The following is a 15648-nucleotide window of genomic DNA, read 5'->3' as shown; positions in this document are numbered from 1 at the left end:
AATTATTAAAAATAAGAAATGTCACTTTTATTTCACGCTGTCAATGTCACATCAAGACCAACAATTGCTGGCTCATGCTTATCATTATTCGCTGTATTTGTGGTTTACTGCTTTTATAATTGTTGTAAACTTGAATTTAAGTAATTGAATCTTAATACTCAATTACTTGAATTAGCATTGTAAACCATGGCGTCTGTACTAATCCCCGAGGTACCAGCTCCCGGTTTCTCTTTTGAGAATTGTCAACGGTAAGTTTTGTGAAATGTATGTTGGATATTTTGAACCGTTTATAATTAATATCCGAGGTATCTGTTTCAGTAATGCATTCCTTGCTCAGAAAGGATTTCCTGCACCAAAGGCAACAAAAACCGGTACAACTATAGTCGGCATTATTTACGCGGATGGTGTAATTCTCGGAGCCGATACTAGAGCAACTGAGAACACTGTTGTTTCTGATAAAAATTGTCAAAAGATCCATTATTTGGCATCCAATATGTATTGCTGTGGAGCGGGTACTGCCGCTGACACCGAAATGACCACTCAGACGGTGGCATCGCAACTAGAATTGCAACGTCTACACACGGGGCGCACCGTACCTGTCGAAACGGCATCGACACTTTTGAAGCGTATGTTGTTCCGTTATCAGGGCTACATAGGAGCTGCTCTTGTGCTTGGAGGTGTTGACCGCACAGGGCCCCACATTTACTGTATCTATCCACATGGATCTGTTGACAAACTGCCTTATGCTACTATGGGTAAGATATTTTTCATTTGAAGACAATGAATGTATATGTTGTATGTATAATTTATTATTGGTGGAATGATAAATATGCAACAGTACAATAGTTATTTCCTTAGAAATTAACTTATAAAATTCTATAAATACTTTTAAATGGTCCTTTTTCACAGGCTCTGGTTCCTTAGCAGCTATGGCAGTGTTTGAATCTGGATGGAAGCCCAACTTGTCTGAGGAAGAGGGGAAGAAGCTTGTGAGAGATGCAATTGCTGCTGGTATCTTCAATGACTTGGGGTCAGGATCTAATGTGGACTTGTGTGTTATTCGCAACTCTGGTCCAGCCCAGTATTTGAGAACATATGAAGAAGCTAATATCAAGGTAATTTTCTTTATCAAATATGTTTCTATGTCAATACCAGATTTTGAAATAATTGAGTACCAAATGTTTGATTTTCCTGTATGTAAGTCTAGAAGAGGAATCTGACATCTGTTTATTAATATGTATGTTTGACTACTATTCTAAGTATAAAAATATTAAATTGCAGGGCAAGAAGCAGGGATCGTACAGATATCCTATTGGAACAACTGCAGTGTTGAAGCAGCGCGTGATCCCATTAGAAGTAGAGTCTGTGTCAGTGCATCCGGTGCAACCAATGGATGTGGAGCCTTCTCACAGCCGCCGTTAATAATACACTTCATTTATCCTTAAAATTAATAAATACTTTTGGAATACATAGAGTTTGTTTACTTCAGTTGTAAGTTGCACATTTACAAGATATGAGATGAGAAAATAAATACACAGCAACACATCTTTTTATAACATTTTATTGAATATAATTATAACTTAATTTCTATGCTCTTCATTTGGTAATTACAATTAAATTTTGCGGACAAACCTCCAGATATTAAATCAAAACATAGGTAAAGGTGTATAAATAAAAGTGCAAGCAATAATGCAGCATAGAAAACAATTATAATCAATTCAATATGCACCATTCCATGGTAAATATAAATTAAAGAATTCATGAACATAAACAATTTACTGTAAAGGATGAGAACAAACAACAAAATGTATCAAAGGCATCTTGATAAACTACTCATCAAACCACTAACAAGAAATACATTAAAGGAGAAAAGTTCCTATTACATAAGAGTCTCAGTGTAGAAAACAGTTTTCATAAACTTCATCTGCTAAAATTAACTGATAAAAATCCATTTTTCAAATTGTGCAATCAAACATATCTTGCTTCATTACACACATGATTATAGCTGATTACTGCAATTTTCATGTATTTGCATTAATTATGCTTTGATTGATCACTCCCTATGTCATAAAAAAAGCTTTAAACTCTTCACGCACAGCTACTCCTTCAGGACAATCCAAGCTTGGTCCCATTTGCAGTAAAATCATGCCTTGATTTTTATCTCTCCAGGTTCCTAGTGAGATTTCTCCACTCACTGGGTTCATTTCATCCAGTGAACCGGGTGGGGTGTATAAATAGACTGATCTCTCACTTTTCCTTAAGAAGTTATGCAAATATACACAAGCTAACACTATTGTAGATGCTTTTGTGGGGGAAACTAAAATTGATTGCCTGAGAACTTTAAATCGTGCGGAAAGAATGCCAAAAGCATTTTCTACAACCACTCTACTCCTATTTAACCTGTAGTTGAACATCTTTTCTGCATGTCCATTTACCTGATAGTATGAATAAGGTTTTAATAAATGTTTACTAAGTGCAAATGCATCATCTGCAATAATAACATAAGGGGAAGGTTGTGTCCTTCCTGGTAATGGTTTGGGTTGTGGCAAATTTTGTAATGATCTGCATAAATTACTATTATTAAATACTTCACTGTCTGAAATTTTACCTGGCGTTCCTACATCTACATATAGGAAATTGTAATTAGCATCAACTAGGCCTAAAAGAACTATGCTGTAATTTTTTCTATAATTAATATAATCATTTCCATTCTTAGGCCTGATCATCTCTATATGCCTGCCATCTAGATGACCAATACAGTGAGGTAAATTCCATTTTATTTTAAAATTTTGAGCAACTTCTTCCCATCCATCTGCAGTTGTTGGCATCTACAAAACAGAAACAAACTGTAATTTTCATCAGACTCACACAAAATAGCATTACATGTTATCAGTGGCTTAATTACCAAATGGTGTTATGTAGACTATTAATTTAAATATTTAAAAATAAATAGTTTTACTTACTTTAACATAGTCAGCAAGCACCTGTACAATAGCTTTACACACTTCAGGTACAAAAACACTTATTTTAGTTTTTGAGATTCTGCTTATTAACATTAAAGCTGTGTATGTGTCCCCAGTTGCCAGATAACGTAAAGTTACTAATAACTGGTCCTTTGGTGAAATAGCCTGTCTAAAATTTGTGTCATGTTTTGTTATTTTAGGAGATACTTTTTGCAATAGTATTTCCAAATCTTCTGGTGACATTCGTAAAGTATTTTTAAAGCCTACTGCATCATGAATAACTAAATCATTGTATAAAGAACTGCAAACCCCATGGGTCTCCCTTTTTTTAAAGAAGTTACGTACCCATAATCTGGGTTTCCTTCGTTGCTGTATAAAGGCAATACTGGCATTTAAAAATAATAATTCTTCCTCATCAGCTGAATCCATTTTAATGTATTGTAACTACAGTACACAAATACCCTTCGATTGTAATATATCTTGCTTAAATATTATTTAATACCAATAAGGTGTTTTGTTTTGCTTAATGTTTTAGGTTTTTTGATTTTTGACGTTTGTTTGGCAAACATAACAAAACATAATGTCAAATGGTTTGTTTTGAAGATTTCAAGGCCTGACTACTGAACCTTTAAGCCAAATTAAAAATCACCATAACCTTTAAGAAAATTGTTTCTGCGTGTCTCCGACAACACCTAATTATGCATCATCACAAATATTGCGCTTATAAGAAACAGGGGTAAGATTAATTTTCGATTTGTGTATGATACAATAGGATAATTAAACATTTTATATGATAATTACAAAAAAAACAAGAAGGTCATGAGGAAAACCGAGCCAAGTACTACTTTACGTTGTACGGTAAGGATAGGATGGGTTGGGTAGGGTTTAAAAAACAACAACATTTAATTATTTCTATGTAATAAAAGTTTTGTACATAAAACAATATTATGGACGGAATATGTGTATACATTAAAGCTCTCATTGTACAAGTAAAGCTTACAGCTAAATGGAGCTGCATATTTGTATTAACAATTATATAATAAGTTTTTTTTTAATTTAAATAACATACAATTTGCTCTACAATAAAAAAAATAAAATACTCAAACACAATGACTAAACTGAATATAACTAAACATAAATTGAGTATTATGAAAAGTTAGCTTATAAATAATTGATTATAAATAACTACATAACTAAAAGTCAACCTCGCTTGTGCAGAATAAAGTCCCAAGTATCTTTCCATCTTAGATTCATAAGGTCATTTTCATTTAAGTCAGTGTTGCCATAACTGAGAACACTAAACTTTACAAAAGTGAGCAAAACATATGCTAGCCATACAGTTATCCCTATAATGAACACATTGGTAAATGCACGCGTTTTTTCTCTCAATTGTAAAACAAAATACACATGATCTATTACATACGTTAGTAGTAATATCTTAAAAATATAGGCAGGTAAGTAATGGTGTAGAAAAAGAGTACGATCGATAAAGAAATATGGAAGATAATGTAGCCAATATCCTAAGAAAAGAATGCACCCGGCGTTGTAAAATTGATGAGACGCTTGTAGTGGTAAATCTTCACACATACGTCGCTGCCGGATAGCATACAACGCCAGCAACGCGCTGTACAGTAAGACCGAAAGAGTTCCCGCGTACCACGTCACAAGATTCCCGATCAGGTGAATCTGCGCCTGTTAATAACGAAGTACTATGAAAAAAAAAACGTAATGCTGCATTCTTCCATTTTTTTCCACTTAGTTTACTTTAATTAGTTTATTAGCAAGGCCAGCTGAAATTATAAAAACTTTGTTTACATTCGTAAAACTATCAATTGCAAATGTCAAAATTCAAATGGACAAATGACAATGACTTTAGCTAAAAATCACTGTTACCATGGCAATCTTGCTTGTTTGCTGCTATTGGCATGTAGTTTTTATTACATTCCTGCAGGACCGTTTTTTCCAAATTTATTCACCACTATATTAAATAGCATGAAAATATGTAACCAATAGACTTTTGTAAGTGTAGAGCATTTTTATAGAGAGTATTATTCCAAAATATGCTGTGATTATACGCTGTGATATGACACTCTACATAAAAAATTATGTGTGCAAGATTTATAGTATCAGGGGCCTGTCCCACCAAATTGTTAATTATCTGACAATCCAAAATGTAAAATATGTGATGGAAATATCGGTTTTCGTAACCTTATCTGACAGTGACGTCATTTTTAAGCTATCTGAGCCACTATTAGCCAGTGGTGGGACAGGCCCTAAGTATAGATAGTTAGAGAAAAGGTCTTACATTAGAATGCGGCGACAACCAGTACGCAATGGATCTGGAGAGAAGGGGCCACTCTGTGGGCTCGCTGGCGAACATGTGTCCGCTGGGCGCGTCCGGCGCGTGCGCTATCATCTTGTACTGCAGCTCCATGAACTTGGCCCAGAACGACAGCTGCGTCACGGCCGTTGGGATCATTTCGGCCGATACTAGCTCCCGTTCCCGCTCGCGCCTGTCTTCGGCTGTAAAATGTAGGGTAGATGTTAAAAATTTTAAGGATCAACAAATGTTTCAAGATTTATAATTTACCTTTTGTGTATCGATGTTCCTCAACATTCCATATAGTATCCTGATGCGTCACAACTTTATCTGCGACTACTTCGTGCTGGTGGAAGCCCCAGGATGGCAGCTGTCTGCCGCTGAACCGCAGCGCGGACCCGGAGTCCACGTGTATGAGTCGCACGAGCGACCTGATGCTGTCCCAAGTTGCCTCCTCGTTGTCGCGGTTCACAATCTCCACTCGCCACAAGTTCTGAGCTGGCATTGACACATTGTAGTCAATGTAGCAAGACACTTCCTGCGCAAATATACACAATACTATCAATATAATTGTCTAAAACATATTAAAAAAATCTTTTAAAGTAAAATTATTTCTTTTGTATTTCACACATATAATTTACACTAGCTATTCCTGTGGGACATCATCTGTTTGGAATTATAAAAACTTTACTTGATGTTTACATTTGTATAACTTTAAATTGCAAATGTCTAAATTCAAATGTACAAATGACAACAAAGGCTGACAATTACTGTTGCCATGGCAACCATGCTTGTTTGATGATCATAACTTTTAGTTTTTGTCCCTTTGTTGTCTACCCCTAAGTTAAATATATAGCCTATAACGTGTCGCAAGTGTAGGGCTTTTTATTAAATAAAGAATTATTCAAAAATATGCCATGATTGCTAACTTCCTAAGTGTAAACATACACCACAAAGTAGTGTATGTTTACACTTTTTCTTAGTACATAGTTAATATAGTGCCTGTGATTGTGGCGAGACAGGTGCGGCGACGTCGTGGGAATTGAGGGCGCGACTGGTGATGCCGTGCAGCAGCTGCACCACGTCGCCATGGCGGATGGCGTCCGGCGGGCTGGAGACCGCCAGTGAGGCCTGCTCCGGACGCTTCACTATCCACCAGTTGTTGACGTCTTTGAAACTGTAGCATGTGACTTGCTGTTGATGCGAAGAGCCTCGGCCGTCGGTGTAGCGCACCGGGTACACATGAGCGTGAGAGTGCAACCAACAAGTCCGTCCGTGAGAGTGCCTGGTTGAGTAATAATGTGTTGTAGTATAAGCATAAGATTATTATTAAATTTAAATAAATAAAGTCTGAACCTTAAAGTTATTTGAGATCCATGTGATACATGAAGAGGCTGTCCCCTTGTAATGCTAGCAAGTCCTCCTTGGAGTGAAGCTTGAAATGCACTTGTCATAACACTGTCATGAGGACCTGCTTTTGGTAGCATTGCCAAATGTGCATAAAATACACCAATGTACACAATGAGTGGCAATGTTACTAATACAAATGATCGCCAAACTATAGACAGGGCAAGACGCAAGGTGGATTCTGTACAACCAATTCTTTGCCACATTTGTCTTCCAACCAAAAAAAGTGCTAAATAATATGTGTAAATGCCTGAATATTTAACTCTGAAAAAAAATGACATAAGATGATTAGAAATATGTAAAAATAAAACTAATTTTAAACATTGAAGCAAGTAAAATATTACGAATAAAGTATTTGAATACTTACGAAAAACAACATCCAAGGGAAACTGCTCCGACACAAAGCCACAGTATTGAAGTAGGGCCTGTCTTAGTAGTGCTTTTGATTACACAATAAATTCCACACAAACCAAACAGTAGTTGTATGCTCTCCAACAACATAAATCTTGACTGTGTAAGAAAGCAATTCTCTGAAAAATTACACATAAAATATTACAATTTAAAGCCTCTAATAATCTTACTAATAATATAAATGCCGAAAGTTTAGATGGTTGTTTGTTAGAAGTTACCTCCAAAACAAATCAACGGAACTTAATGAAATTTGGTACAGATGTAGAACATATAAAGTTCTGAAAGAACATATAAGTATCTTTACTCCTCTTTTTAATTACGCGTGAACGTAGTCAAAAGCTAAATCCAGTTGTTAATAATATTAGAAAATTATACTGACCAAATAGAACTAACAAAGCTGCCAGTACAGCGGTCCATTGATATGTAGAAACTTCTAACATTAATTGATAAGTAATGCCCACAAGCAGACTACCGCTAATAGCAGGAACCATTCGCAGTGCTCTGATAGGCACAGAGTCTGTATAGGGGGACCCTATTCTATCAAAGGTGAAATTTCCATTGTAGCCGCCAAGCCGGCCCGCTAAGTATAATAATTGTTTACCAAGTGGTGGGTGAGCATCAAAAAAGAATACCCCCTTAGTATATAGTGATACATATCTGCCGTAATGTAGTTCATCAAATCTGGAATTAACAAAAGATGACCATTGTTATTCAAACCAACTTTTGGCAATAAAAGAAAACAAATTAGAAAAGTAGAGGAATTACATAAATTGCTAACACCAACTATTGATAAAAATTTTAAGTACACATTTTAAGGATAAGGCAGGGGAGATGATGACACAACAGCCACCAAAAATTGGATATAGTATCAATTACAAAAATTAAAACATACACAATATATCGAGGCTCCTCTAAATTGTATGTACGAGTCCACAGTGCAAGTCCCAATAACAATAAAAACACAATATCAATCTCAAATTTTAGATAAAAGCCTTTTGGACCGTTTTTAGAGCTTTCGCCTTTGGCTGTAGTAAATAATGTAGAAGGGTCATTATCACTTTTTACAGTTGACTCATTCACCTAAAATGAAAAAATAACTATTTATTGTTATATCTAATCGTGAATTTTCCTATTGTTTTGTAAATAACGCACATTTTCTCTATTTGCTACTTCAGATGACTCTTTTATACATTTTTCTCCTAGTTCGTTGACCTCAATAGATTTTTTTTTATCTTTACGTTTTCTTAAACTCTTGTCTATATCCATTCTGCAAATTCTATGTTTCCTGTGAAATATACTTAAGCTACAAAATGAAACAAAAGGCTTAAATAGCGTGAACAACAAAATTGAAATAGAAAATCTGCAACATAACTGTACATTTACATTTTGCAACTTTCAAATTTTCGCGTTTGACAAGAATCAAAGAGTATGTGTACATATAGACCGACACGTTATTTGACCCGGTGAGCAAAAGACAAAATAAATTATGATAGCTCTCTAGCGCCTAATTAAAAATAAATACGTTATTAAAAACTGTTTAACAAAATAAAAGATCCCTTTCTTTTTTACTGTAGCTACCGCGTCAGAATTTTTTTACTCTTGTGTTATTATGAACTCATCATAAAAGCATCGCCTCTTAGTGGTTGACTAGAGGCACAAATAAGATAAAAGATGAAGATACGACATTGACAGCCGCTAATGAGCTATCATTTTTAAATGTTATATCCTCTTTGGTTTTAATATTTGCCGGTGCTTACCGGTTCAAATAATTTGTAGTTCTACAGCAGCGATAAGGGTGTTACCGTGTAACAAAAAACTTCTTATCATTTATTTTACCTGTAAAAGATTTTGTTGATGACAATGACAAGTCGTCAAATATGTGTCAATATATGTCATACTCATATGTGTCGACACTAGAATTCAAAACTTACAAAACCAAAACATATAAATTGCATTATATTAATAATTCAGTATAATTTACCGATGTTGTAAAAGATCATCTTTGTTAGTTGTAAGTTAAAACTTAAAAGTTTTTAAAAGATAGGATAATAATATTAATTAGAGAATGTCTAACCACAATTTAAACTATCCTAAAAGTGATAAAGAACCGGGCATGGTATCTTGTCCTGTATGTAATCGAGAATTCCGAAATGAAACTATTGAAAACCACGTTAACAAATGTTTGTTTTTGAATTCGCAAATGGAAAAAACAAGTAAAAGGGATAATTCACATTTAAAAGAAAATCTGTTTACGGCGAAACGATTAAAAGTAGAAGGTATAGATACAACTTCAAACAGCAAAGTAGGTTTATTACAATGTTTACTTAACAAAATAATAAATTATTTTGCGGTTAAGAACATTAAAATGTTACTAGGACATTACAAATGAACCACATGGATCAAGTTCAAAGAATTGCAAAACAAAATTACAAGAAGGTATCCCACTAGCTGAACAAATGAGACCACAACAGTTGGATGATATAGTTGGCCAAGTAGAGGCTTTTGGACCTGGATCAATGTTGCGTTCTATACTGGAACAGAAAAAAATTGCAAATATGATATTATGGGGTCCACCAGGTTGTGGAAAGGTATTGAACATGATAAAAACTTCAAGTTTACTTATATTGCATATTGCTTTTGTCTTTTCTTCAGATAGAGCTAGAGTAATCCACAAATAATTGCTAATTTATTCAGTAATAAAAATGTAAAATTCTGATAATTAGTTTACTGATAACTAGGGATTTTTAAATTTTAAACTAAATTACAAGTTAATAAATACATCAATTTTTGCTGTTATTTAACCAGATAAATGATTTCTGGTCTTTAACTGTTAATTTAGTTCTACAGTTACACAAGACAAAGGTATTAATGTTTTTATTTACAAAGATTTCTTTTCAGACATCAATTGCTAATGTTATAGCACATATTTGTAAGGAAAGTAACAATTTAAGGTTTGTCAAACTATCTGCCACAATGGCTGGGGTAAATGATGTAAAAGAAGTTGTCAAAATTGCTAAAAATGAATCACAGTACAAAAGACAGACAGTGCTTTTTGTGGATGAGATACATAGGTATTATATCAAATATGATAGAAATAGGAAATACTTTTGTACGCCTTAACTACTAGACTAGTGTAAACTTCTGGTATGTTTCAGGTTCAACAAATTACAACAAGATAGTTTTCTTGCACATGTTGAGAATGGTACATTGATTTTAATTGGTGCAACAACAGAAAACCCATCATTCAGTTTAAATAATGCACTTTTAAGTCGATGTAGGGTGGTTGTCTTATCAAAATTAACCATTGATGATATATTACAAATATTAATTAGATCTGTAGTGAGAAATAAGTTAGCTGTACTGGTTGATACAGCGGAAGATATAAAAGAAAATAATAAGGAATCAAAGTATGTCATGTCATTAAAGTAAATTTGAGTCTATAAAGCCATTTACAGTTGTGAGAGTCAGTTTTTAGTAAAACCTGAACATATGGAGTTGGCTTTGTCTGTACTAATATAATAAAGATGAAAGATTTGTATTTTTGTATGTAATGAAATAACTCAAAAACTACCGGATTGTTTTTAAAAAATCTTTCACCAATAAAAACCTCTGTATCAGTGAGTAACAAAGGCTAAGTTTTTTATGATTTTTTTAATTTTACGCGGGCGAATTCACGTCCAACAGTTAGTGTGCTAATAACTAAACAAAAACATTAATTTTTAGAGAAATGCTAGTAATAGAAAATAAATCACTGCAATGGTTGGCTGAAGTTTGTGATGGAGATGCAAGAATTGCACTTGGTGCTCTTGAACTTGCTATCACAGCTGCCAAAGCACAGTTAAATATGAACAAGAATGTATCACAAGTTATCACATTAAGTGATCTGCAAAATGGTATAAAGGTAAATAAAAGTTGATATATAGTTATATATATGTAGTTCTAAAGTTTTAGAAACAAAACCATTTTATTGTGATTAATATAGATTCGTTTTTTGAAATAAGGTTTTTGTAAAATTATTCCAGAGATCACATGTCCTTTATGATCGTCAAGGGGAAGAACATTATAACATAATATCTGCAATACACAAGTCCATTAGGGCAAGTGACGACAATGCAGCATTATATTGGACTACTAGAGCTCTTCACAGCGGCGAAGATCCTCTCTATATAGCGCGACGACTAATTCGTATTGCTTGTGAAGACATTGGTAAATGTTTAATACACTATCTAAAAATTTGCATGATTTTTATTACATTGTTATTGTGAACTGAATGGTTATGCCGCGCTTTATAGTTAAAATATATCTGGGCGCCGGCGTTAAAAATTCACTAAACTTTAACTTTTCTCGGCTTAAGCTGCCTAAACTGTTACGAGGTATAAAAATTATAAATAAATTAGTTGCAATATTCATTTTAACAGGTTTAGGAGACCAGAATGCAATCGTCGAAGCTGTGGCTTGTCTTCAAGGATGTCAACATATAGGAATGCCAGAATGTGATATCCTTTTAGTACAATGTGCTGTAAGTCTAGCTAGAGCGCCTAAAAGTCGACAAGTGTATGAAGCAATGAAGAGATGTCAGGCCTTTTTAAAAGACACCAAGGGTGGTTTACCATCTGTTCCTTTACACTTACGGAATGCACCTACAAAACTGATGAAATCTCTAGGTCTGTTTTATATTAATTATGGTTTCACATTTACTCACTTTAGATTCCTTTTTTATCCTAATACTTTATGTACTCTTTTTTAGGCTATGGCAATGGTTACAATCTTTTGCACAAGAATGAATCTGGCTTGAATTATATGCCAAATGGCATGGAGAGTACGAATTTTTTCCATGAACCTTAAAATGCAGCAATCGTATAACAATCATTTCTCATTCAGGATTCAAGATTTTTTTGCAATGTTATGTATTCTTTGTTAATTTTTTAAAAAATAAGATTGAAAAAGTGATATGTGTCTAAAATTGTACTATTATATGTTAAAAGAAAATTAAACATATATATTGTTGCTTACCAACTTAATACATGATTACAACGTGATTTTTATTGGTAATATATGAAAATGAAATATTCCTATTATCAATATTTTATTTGGGATAATCTCATTTCACAATTTTACGACACGGTATAAATTTACTATTTACAATACTTCACACGTTAACATTTCTAAATTACCTATAAAATTGTACCTTTGTTTAAACTGATGGCGTTTGCCAAAAATTCCGTTTTCATGAATATAAAAAATAAAATAACATTATATTTACTTTACAACATTTACTACTTGCACATTGTGCACAATTACTCACGAGTCACCTCACACAGTGCTACACCTTATGATATTACACTTGATCAATATCTTACATGTACACTGTCAATTTTGCTTAGACATCATTTACTAAAAGGTGGTCAAAAGATGATAAATGAAACAGCCTTTTATGTACAAATGTAGGTAATGAAACAAATACTTTTAAAAGTATTTATCATTCATATTATAATATAATAAAAGAAGTGAAAAATGTCAAATTTAAACAACTATTACAATGTACATTAATGAATTAAGTGCAGAGACACTGAACTGGTGGAAGATTGATAACAAAAGATTGCACTTTTGCTTGGCTTATCCTACGGAGTAAAACTAACTTAACTAAACTACAAGCAAATATGAAAATTAATACAGTAAATTTTTATTAGAATCAGACTTCCAATTTGTATCCTTATTGTTGAAGGAACATAATAAATTACAATAATGCTGATCAATTTGTATCCGAAAATTGGCCTACATAAACTAATAGCACGAAACATACAACATAACATCGGGTCACAATTCATAAAATAAATAAGAGTTATGTAAAATCATAAAAATACAGTATAAAGTGGAACGTTTTCAGATTTAACAAAATGTAAATGAGTATAGCTAATGCTAAATACTAACTTAAAACACGTATTCCGAAGTGGCCATGTCAATCGCCCAACGGAACTTATCACGCTGTGTTTTGTTGTAAATTTTTTCAATGGGAACACCATGTTTCTTGCACCTGCAACATAAAAACCTCATAAATTTGTATTTCTATAATAAAAATATATATCGTATATTTAAATATGACTGCATCAGTTGTATGACTGCGTCATCAGACAGTTACGATTACTTAAATTCAAAATTTTTTACAAGAGTAGGGGCAAATTTGCACTGACCCACTACAAGAATTTTACATTCTTGGTTAGACTACACTTTTTCTTAATTGCACTGATGCGTTCACTGACTGCTTGTACTCAATAAGAATATGAAATTTACTGACCAAGCCACTGAAATTCGTGGATCGAGATAGTTCAACTTCGAGGTGCCCAAAGCAATAGTTTTATTTTCATCGCGATCAGTTTCTTGCAGCTCTAGCTTTTTAAGTTGTTCCTTCAGGCGCTCAAGTGCATTTTTCTTTTTATCAGCAGCAATTTTTTCTTTAACAGAGCCGCGTTTTGCTGCCTTTGTTGCTTCTCTTAAATCTTCTTCTGCTTCATCTACCTGGTCGCGTTTTGCTTGGATTTTTTCTTTGAGAGCCTCCATTGACTTTGAATGACCTTAAAATAATCATTTTTGAAAACAATGGGGAAAATTGGTTAGTAATAACGTTATTCGGAATACTTTATCATATTTTGGTTTTGATAAACACTTAAGACTAAACTATTTAAACCAAATTAATGAAAATACACTAAAAATTATCATAAATTTTCGTGTTATAAATACCTTTTGGCACAGCACGTTGATGGTTACACAGAACAGCAACTGCTCGATTCGCCCGATTGTATGCTAAGATCTTCTCAGGTATTGAGGCATTTGGATCCGTCAGCTCATCTAACTGCCTTTGCAATGTTATAGAAGCGTTATAAGTACGGAAAACTTTCGCCGTCAATCCTGGCATCAGATCTTTCAAATGTTCATTTAATGTTTGGGTATTTAATCTGTCAAATAAATCATCACTATCTCTTTTGTTCTCCATAAATAGTTCGAGATTCTTAAACACTCTCTTTTCAACCGGTACTTCATTATAATATCTAATAGAATCCTTACCAAGGAAATCAAATACAACCACATACTCCTTGCCATCCTTTTCTTTGTGCAACTGGATGTGTTCCACTCGCAAAGAACAACAACCTACTGTATCGGCTTGATCATCATCCTTTTCATTACCAGCTCTCAAGGCGAGTCTATCTATGAAGTACAGGGCTACCGCCCGCTGCCTCACACGCATTTCCTTGGCTTTCCAGTCACTTTTATATGTTTCTCTTATCTTGTCTATACATTTATGTAGCTTCCTAGCCGTTTCATATTTCTGCCAATCTTTTTCACCTTTTAATTTTGAACTAGGATTTAACATGACATATTTTGTTTGGCCTTGAACATTTTCTGTCCACGAGGCTAACCAAGTAACCGTATTGTCATGTCTGACTTCTTTCCATTTGCGTCCTGCTGGTGGTTTAGGAATCTTACTGTCCTTAGAGCAATTAATTAAGACATCTTCAGGCATAACGCGTCTCTTTAACATGCCCATCTTGGGGTGTTCCCCACGACCTCGGAATAAGCCCGGAGGTTCAATTCTAAAGTTGCCAATTTTTTCTTTATGTCCATCTATTGTACAAAAGCCATATTCTTTTTGTATCTCCTCATTTTTTGCCTTAATTGCTGCTTTCTCTTCTTTTGTACGGTTACGATTTTTCTCAGACACACTCAGGAAATATGCATGCATTTCTTTAAAATCACATTTATTGAGATCCTTGATTAACTTAGCTTCTTCATGTGTCATCATTTTACGCCAATCAGTAAAAAAGTTAGTATTGAAGGTTGACTTTGTAGTATAGTCGTGGTCCAACATTCGTGCATAAAATCCCGCAACCTCTTCCGCATCTTGAGATAATTTCACTATTTTGCCATCATAACGGAACTTAACATTCTCAGGCAATGGTTCATAGTCTGGTGCAAATACAGGTCCTTTATGCTCCAGGTAATTCCACTTTGTTCCATCATCCTTTTTTTCTTCTTCCCACCTATTGAAAGAACACTGCATTATTATAGAAATCGAAAATTAAGTTAAACATTTTATACAATGAAATATATGTACTTGAAATTATGAAACAAATTCACATTTATCAATCTTAAACGTTTTTGTGACGAACTGCACGTAAAAGATCTTATTCTAAATAACCTAATTCCGAAAATGACAAACATCTTGTTATGAAACATAACCTAAAACACATGTCATGTTAAATTTAAAAATAAGCGCCATCTACTGACATTTTTAGTTAACATTACGAAGAGCATTTGTTGCACTTATTTCACCACACCAATACAGCTTTTTTGACGTTTTTTATATAAACGCAAATTCTGAGTGTTGCTAGTATTTATGGTGCATATTTTCATGAAAATTCTACTTTAAAGATTAGTATGTATAGCCTGACCATCCGATACACATTGGGCTGTATACAGTTGCTCCATAGACAACTTTATCTGATGTTTGAAATGTCTCTTTTTTTTGCTTGAATGTGCTTTGTATCAGTA

The 15648-nt window shown here is 33.8% G+C and overlaps 5 protein-coding genes across 6 annotated transcripts in view; 2 read left to right on the top strand and 3 right to left on the bottom strand.

The window, feature by feature from the left end:
• The first annotated feature begins 28 nt into the window (after positions 1 to 28).
• On the top strand, positions 29 to 1470 carry LOC106099757 (proteasome subunit beta type-7-like). The gene is made up of 4 exons (XM_013278402.1): positions 29 to 248; positions 319 to 755; positions 910 to 1115; positions 1282 to 1470. Exons 1-4 carry the CDS (start codon positions 187 to 189, stop codon positions 1420 to 1422), a joined length of 846 nt encoding a protein of 281 aa, XP_013133856.1. The 5' UTR covers positions 29 to 186; the 3' UTR covers positions 1423 to 1470.
• Positions 1471 to 1761: 291 nt separating this feature from the next.
• Positions 1762 to 3507, bottom strand: LOC106099755 (putative nuclease HARBI1). Its single transcript, XM_013278400.1, has 2 exons — positions 2964 to 3507; positions 1762 to 2828 (listed from the first exon to the last, which is right to left on the bottom strand). Exons 1-2 carry the CDS (start codon positions 3390 to 3392, stop codon positions 2061 to 2063), a joined length of 1197 nt encoding a protein of 398 aa, XP_013133854.1. The 5' UTR covers positions 3393 to 3507; the 3' UTR covers positions 1762 to 2060.
• A 357-nt stretch (positions 3508 to 3864) lies between these two features.
• Positions 3865 to 8539, bottom strand: LOC106099836 (dolichyl-phosphate-mannose--protein mannosyltransferase 4). Of its 2 annotated transcripts, XM_013278507.1 has the most exons (10): positions 8485 to 8539; positions 8254 to 8386; positions 7994 to 8181; positions 7481 to 7782; positions 7058 to 7220; positions 6640 to 6954; positions 6286 to 6568; positions 5554 to 5821; positions 5269 to 5486; positions 3865 to 4655 (listed from the first exon to the last, which is right to left on the bottom strand). In XM_013278507.1, coding segments are annotated over exons 1-10 (2364 nt in total). In that variant the 5' UTR covers positions 8487 to 8539; the 3' UTR covers positions 3865 to 4163. The 2 variants fall into 2 exon arrangements, with proteins under 2 accessions (XP_013133961.1, XP_013133962.1); XM_013278508.1 differs by lacking the exon at positions 8485 to 8539 and having other exon boundaries at positions 8254 to 8467.
• A 476-nt stretch (positions 8540 to 9015) lies between these two features.
• LOC106099634 (ATPase WRNIP1-like) lies at positions 9016 to 13000 on the top strand. The gene is made up of 8 exons (XM_013278230.1): positions 9016 to 9403; positions 9477 to 9689; positions 10000 to 10172; positions 10257 to 10508; positions 10825 to 11002; positions 11124 to 11307; positions 11520 to 11765; positions 11849 to 13000. The coding sequence occupies exons 1-8, from the start codon at positions 9167 to 9169 to the stop codon at positions 11944 to 11946; spliced, it is 1581 nt and encodes a 526-aa protein (XP_013133684.1). The 5' UTR covers positions 9016 to 9166; the 3' UTR covers positions 11947 to 13000.
• The window catches only part of LOC106099633 (DNA topoisomerase I, mitochondrial), an 8037-nt gene continuing 4563 nt past the window's right edge, over positions 12175 to 15648 (bottom strand). The window contains exons 8-10 of the mRNA XM_013278229.1: positions 13840 to 15137; positions 13397 to 13673; positions 12175 to 13135 (exon numbers count right to left, since the gene is read on the bottom strand). Coding sequence (XP_013133683.1) covers positions 13033 to 13135; positions 13397 to 13673; positions 13840 to 15137 — 1678 coding nt within the window. The 3' untranslated portion in view covers positions 12175 to 13032. The remainder of the gene's footprint in view (positions 13136 to 13396; positions 13674 to 13839; positions 15138 to 15648) is intronic.

The sequence above is a fragment of the Papilio polytes genome, unplaced genomic scaffold (assembly GCF_000836215.1).
Source record: "Papilio polytes unplaced genomic scaffold, Ppol_1.0 DF824102.1, whole genome shotgun sequence".
Lineage (NCBI taxonomy): Eukaryota > Metazoa > Arthropoda > Insecta > Lepidoptera > Papilionidae > Papilio > Papilio polytes.
Note: the sequence above shows the minus strand (reverse complement) of the source record. Positions and strands in the feature narration are given on the sequence as shown.

Coding starts and splice junctions, on each gene's coding strand:
- LOC106099757 (XM_013278402.1), top strand. CDS start 187: ATGGCGTCTGTACTAATCCCCGAGGTACCAGCTCCCGGTTTCTCTTTT. Junction 756..909: donor ACTGCCTTATGCTACTATGG/GTAAGATATTTT, acceptor CCTTTTTCACAG/GCTCTGGTTCCTTAGCAGCT. Junction 1,116..1,281: donor ATGAAGAAGCTAATATCAAG/GTAATTTTCTTT, acceptor ATTAAATTGCAG/GGCAAGAAGCAGGGATCGTA.
- LOC106099755 (XM_013278400.1), bottom strand. CDS start 3,392: ATGGATTCAGCTGATGAGGAAGAATTATTATTTTTAAATGCCAGTATT. Junction 2,829..2,963: donor TGCTTGCTGACTATGTTAAA/GTAAGTAAAACT, acceptor TCTGTTTTGTAG/ATGCCAACAACTGCAGATGG.
- LOC106099836 (XM_013278507.1), bottom strand. Junction 8,182..8,253: donor AAGTAGCAAATAGAGAAAAT/GTGCGTTATTTA, acceptor TTTTCATTTTAG/GTGAATGAGTCAACTGTAAA. Junction 5,487..5,553: donor GGAACATCGATACACAAAAG/GTAAATTATAAA, acceptor TACATTTTACAG/CCGAAGACAGGCGCGAGCGG.
- LOC106099634 (XM_013278230.1), top strand. CDS start 9,167: ATGTCTAACCACAATTTAAACTATCCTAAAAGTGATAAAGAACCGGGC. Junction 9,404..9,476: donor ATACAACTTCAAACAGCAAA/GTAGGTTTATTA, acceptor AAATGTTACTAG/GACATTACAAATGAACCACA. Junction 10,173..10,256: donor TTTGTGGATGAGATACATAG/GTATTATATCAA, acceptor GGTATGTTTCAG/GTTCAACAAATTACAACAAG.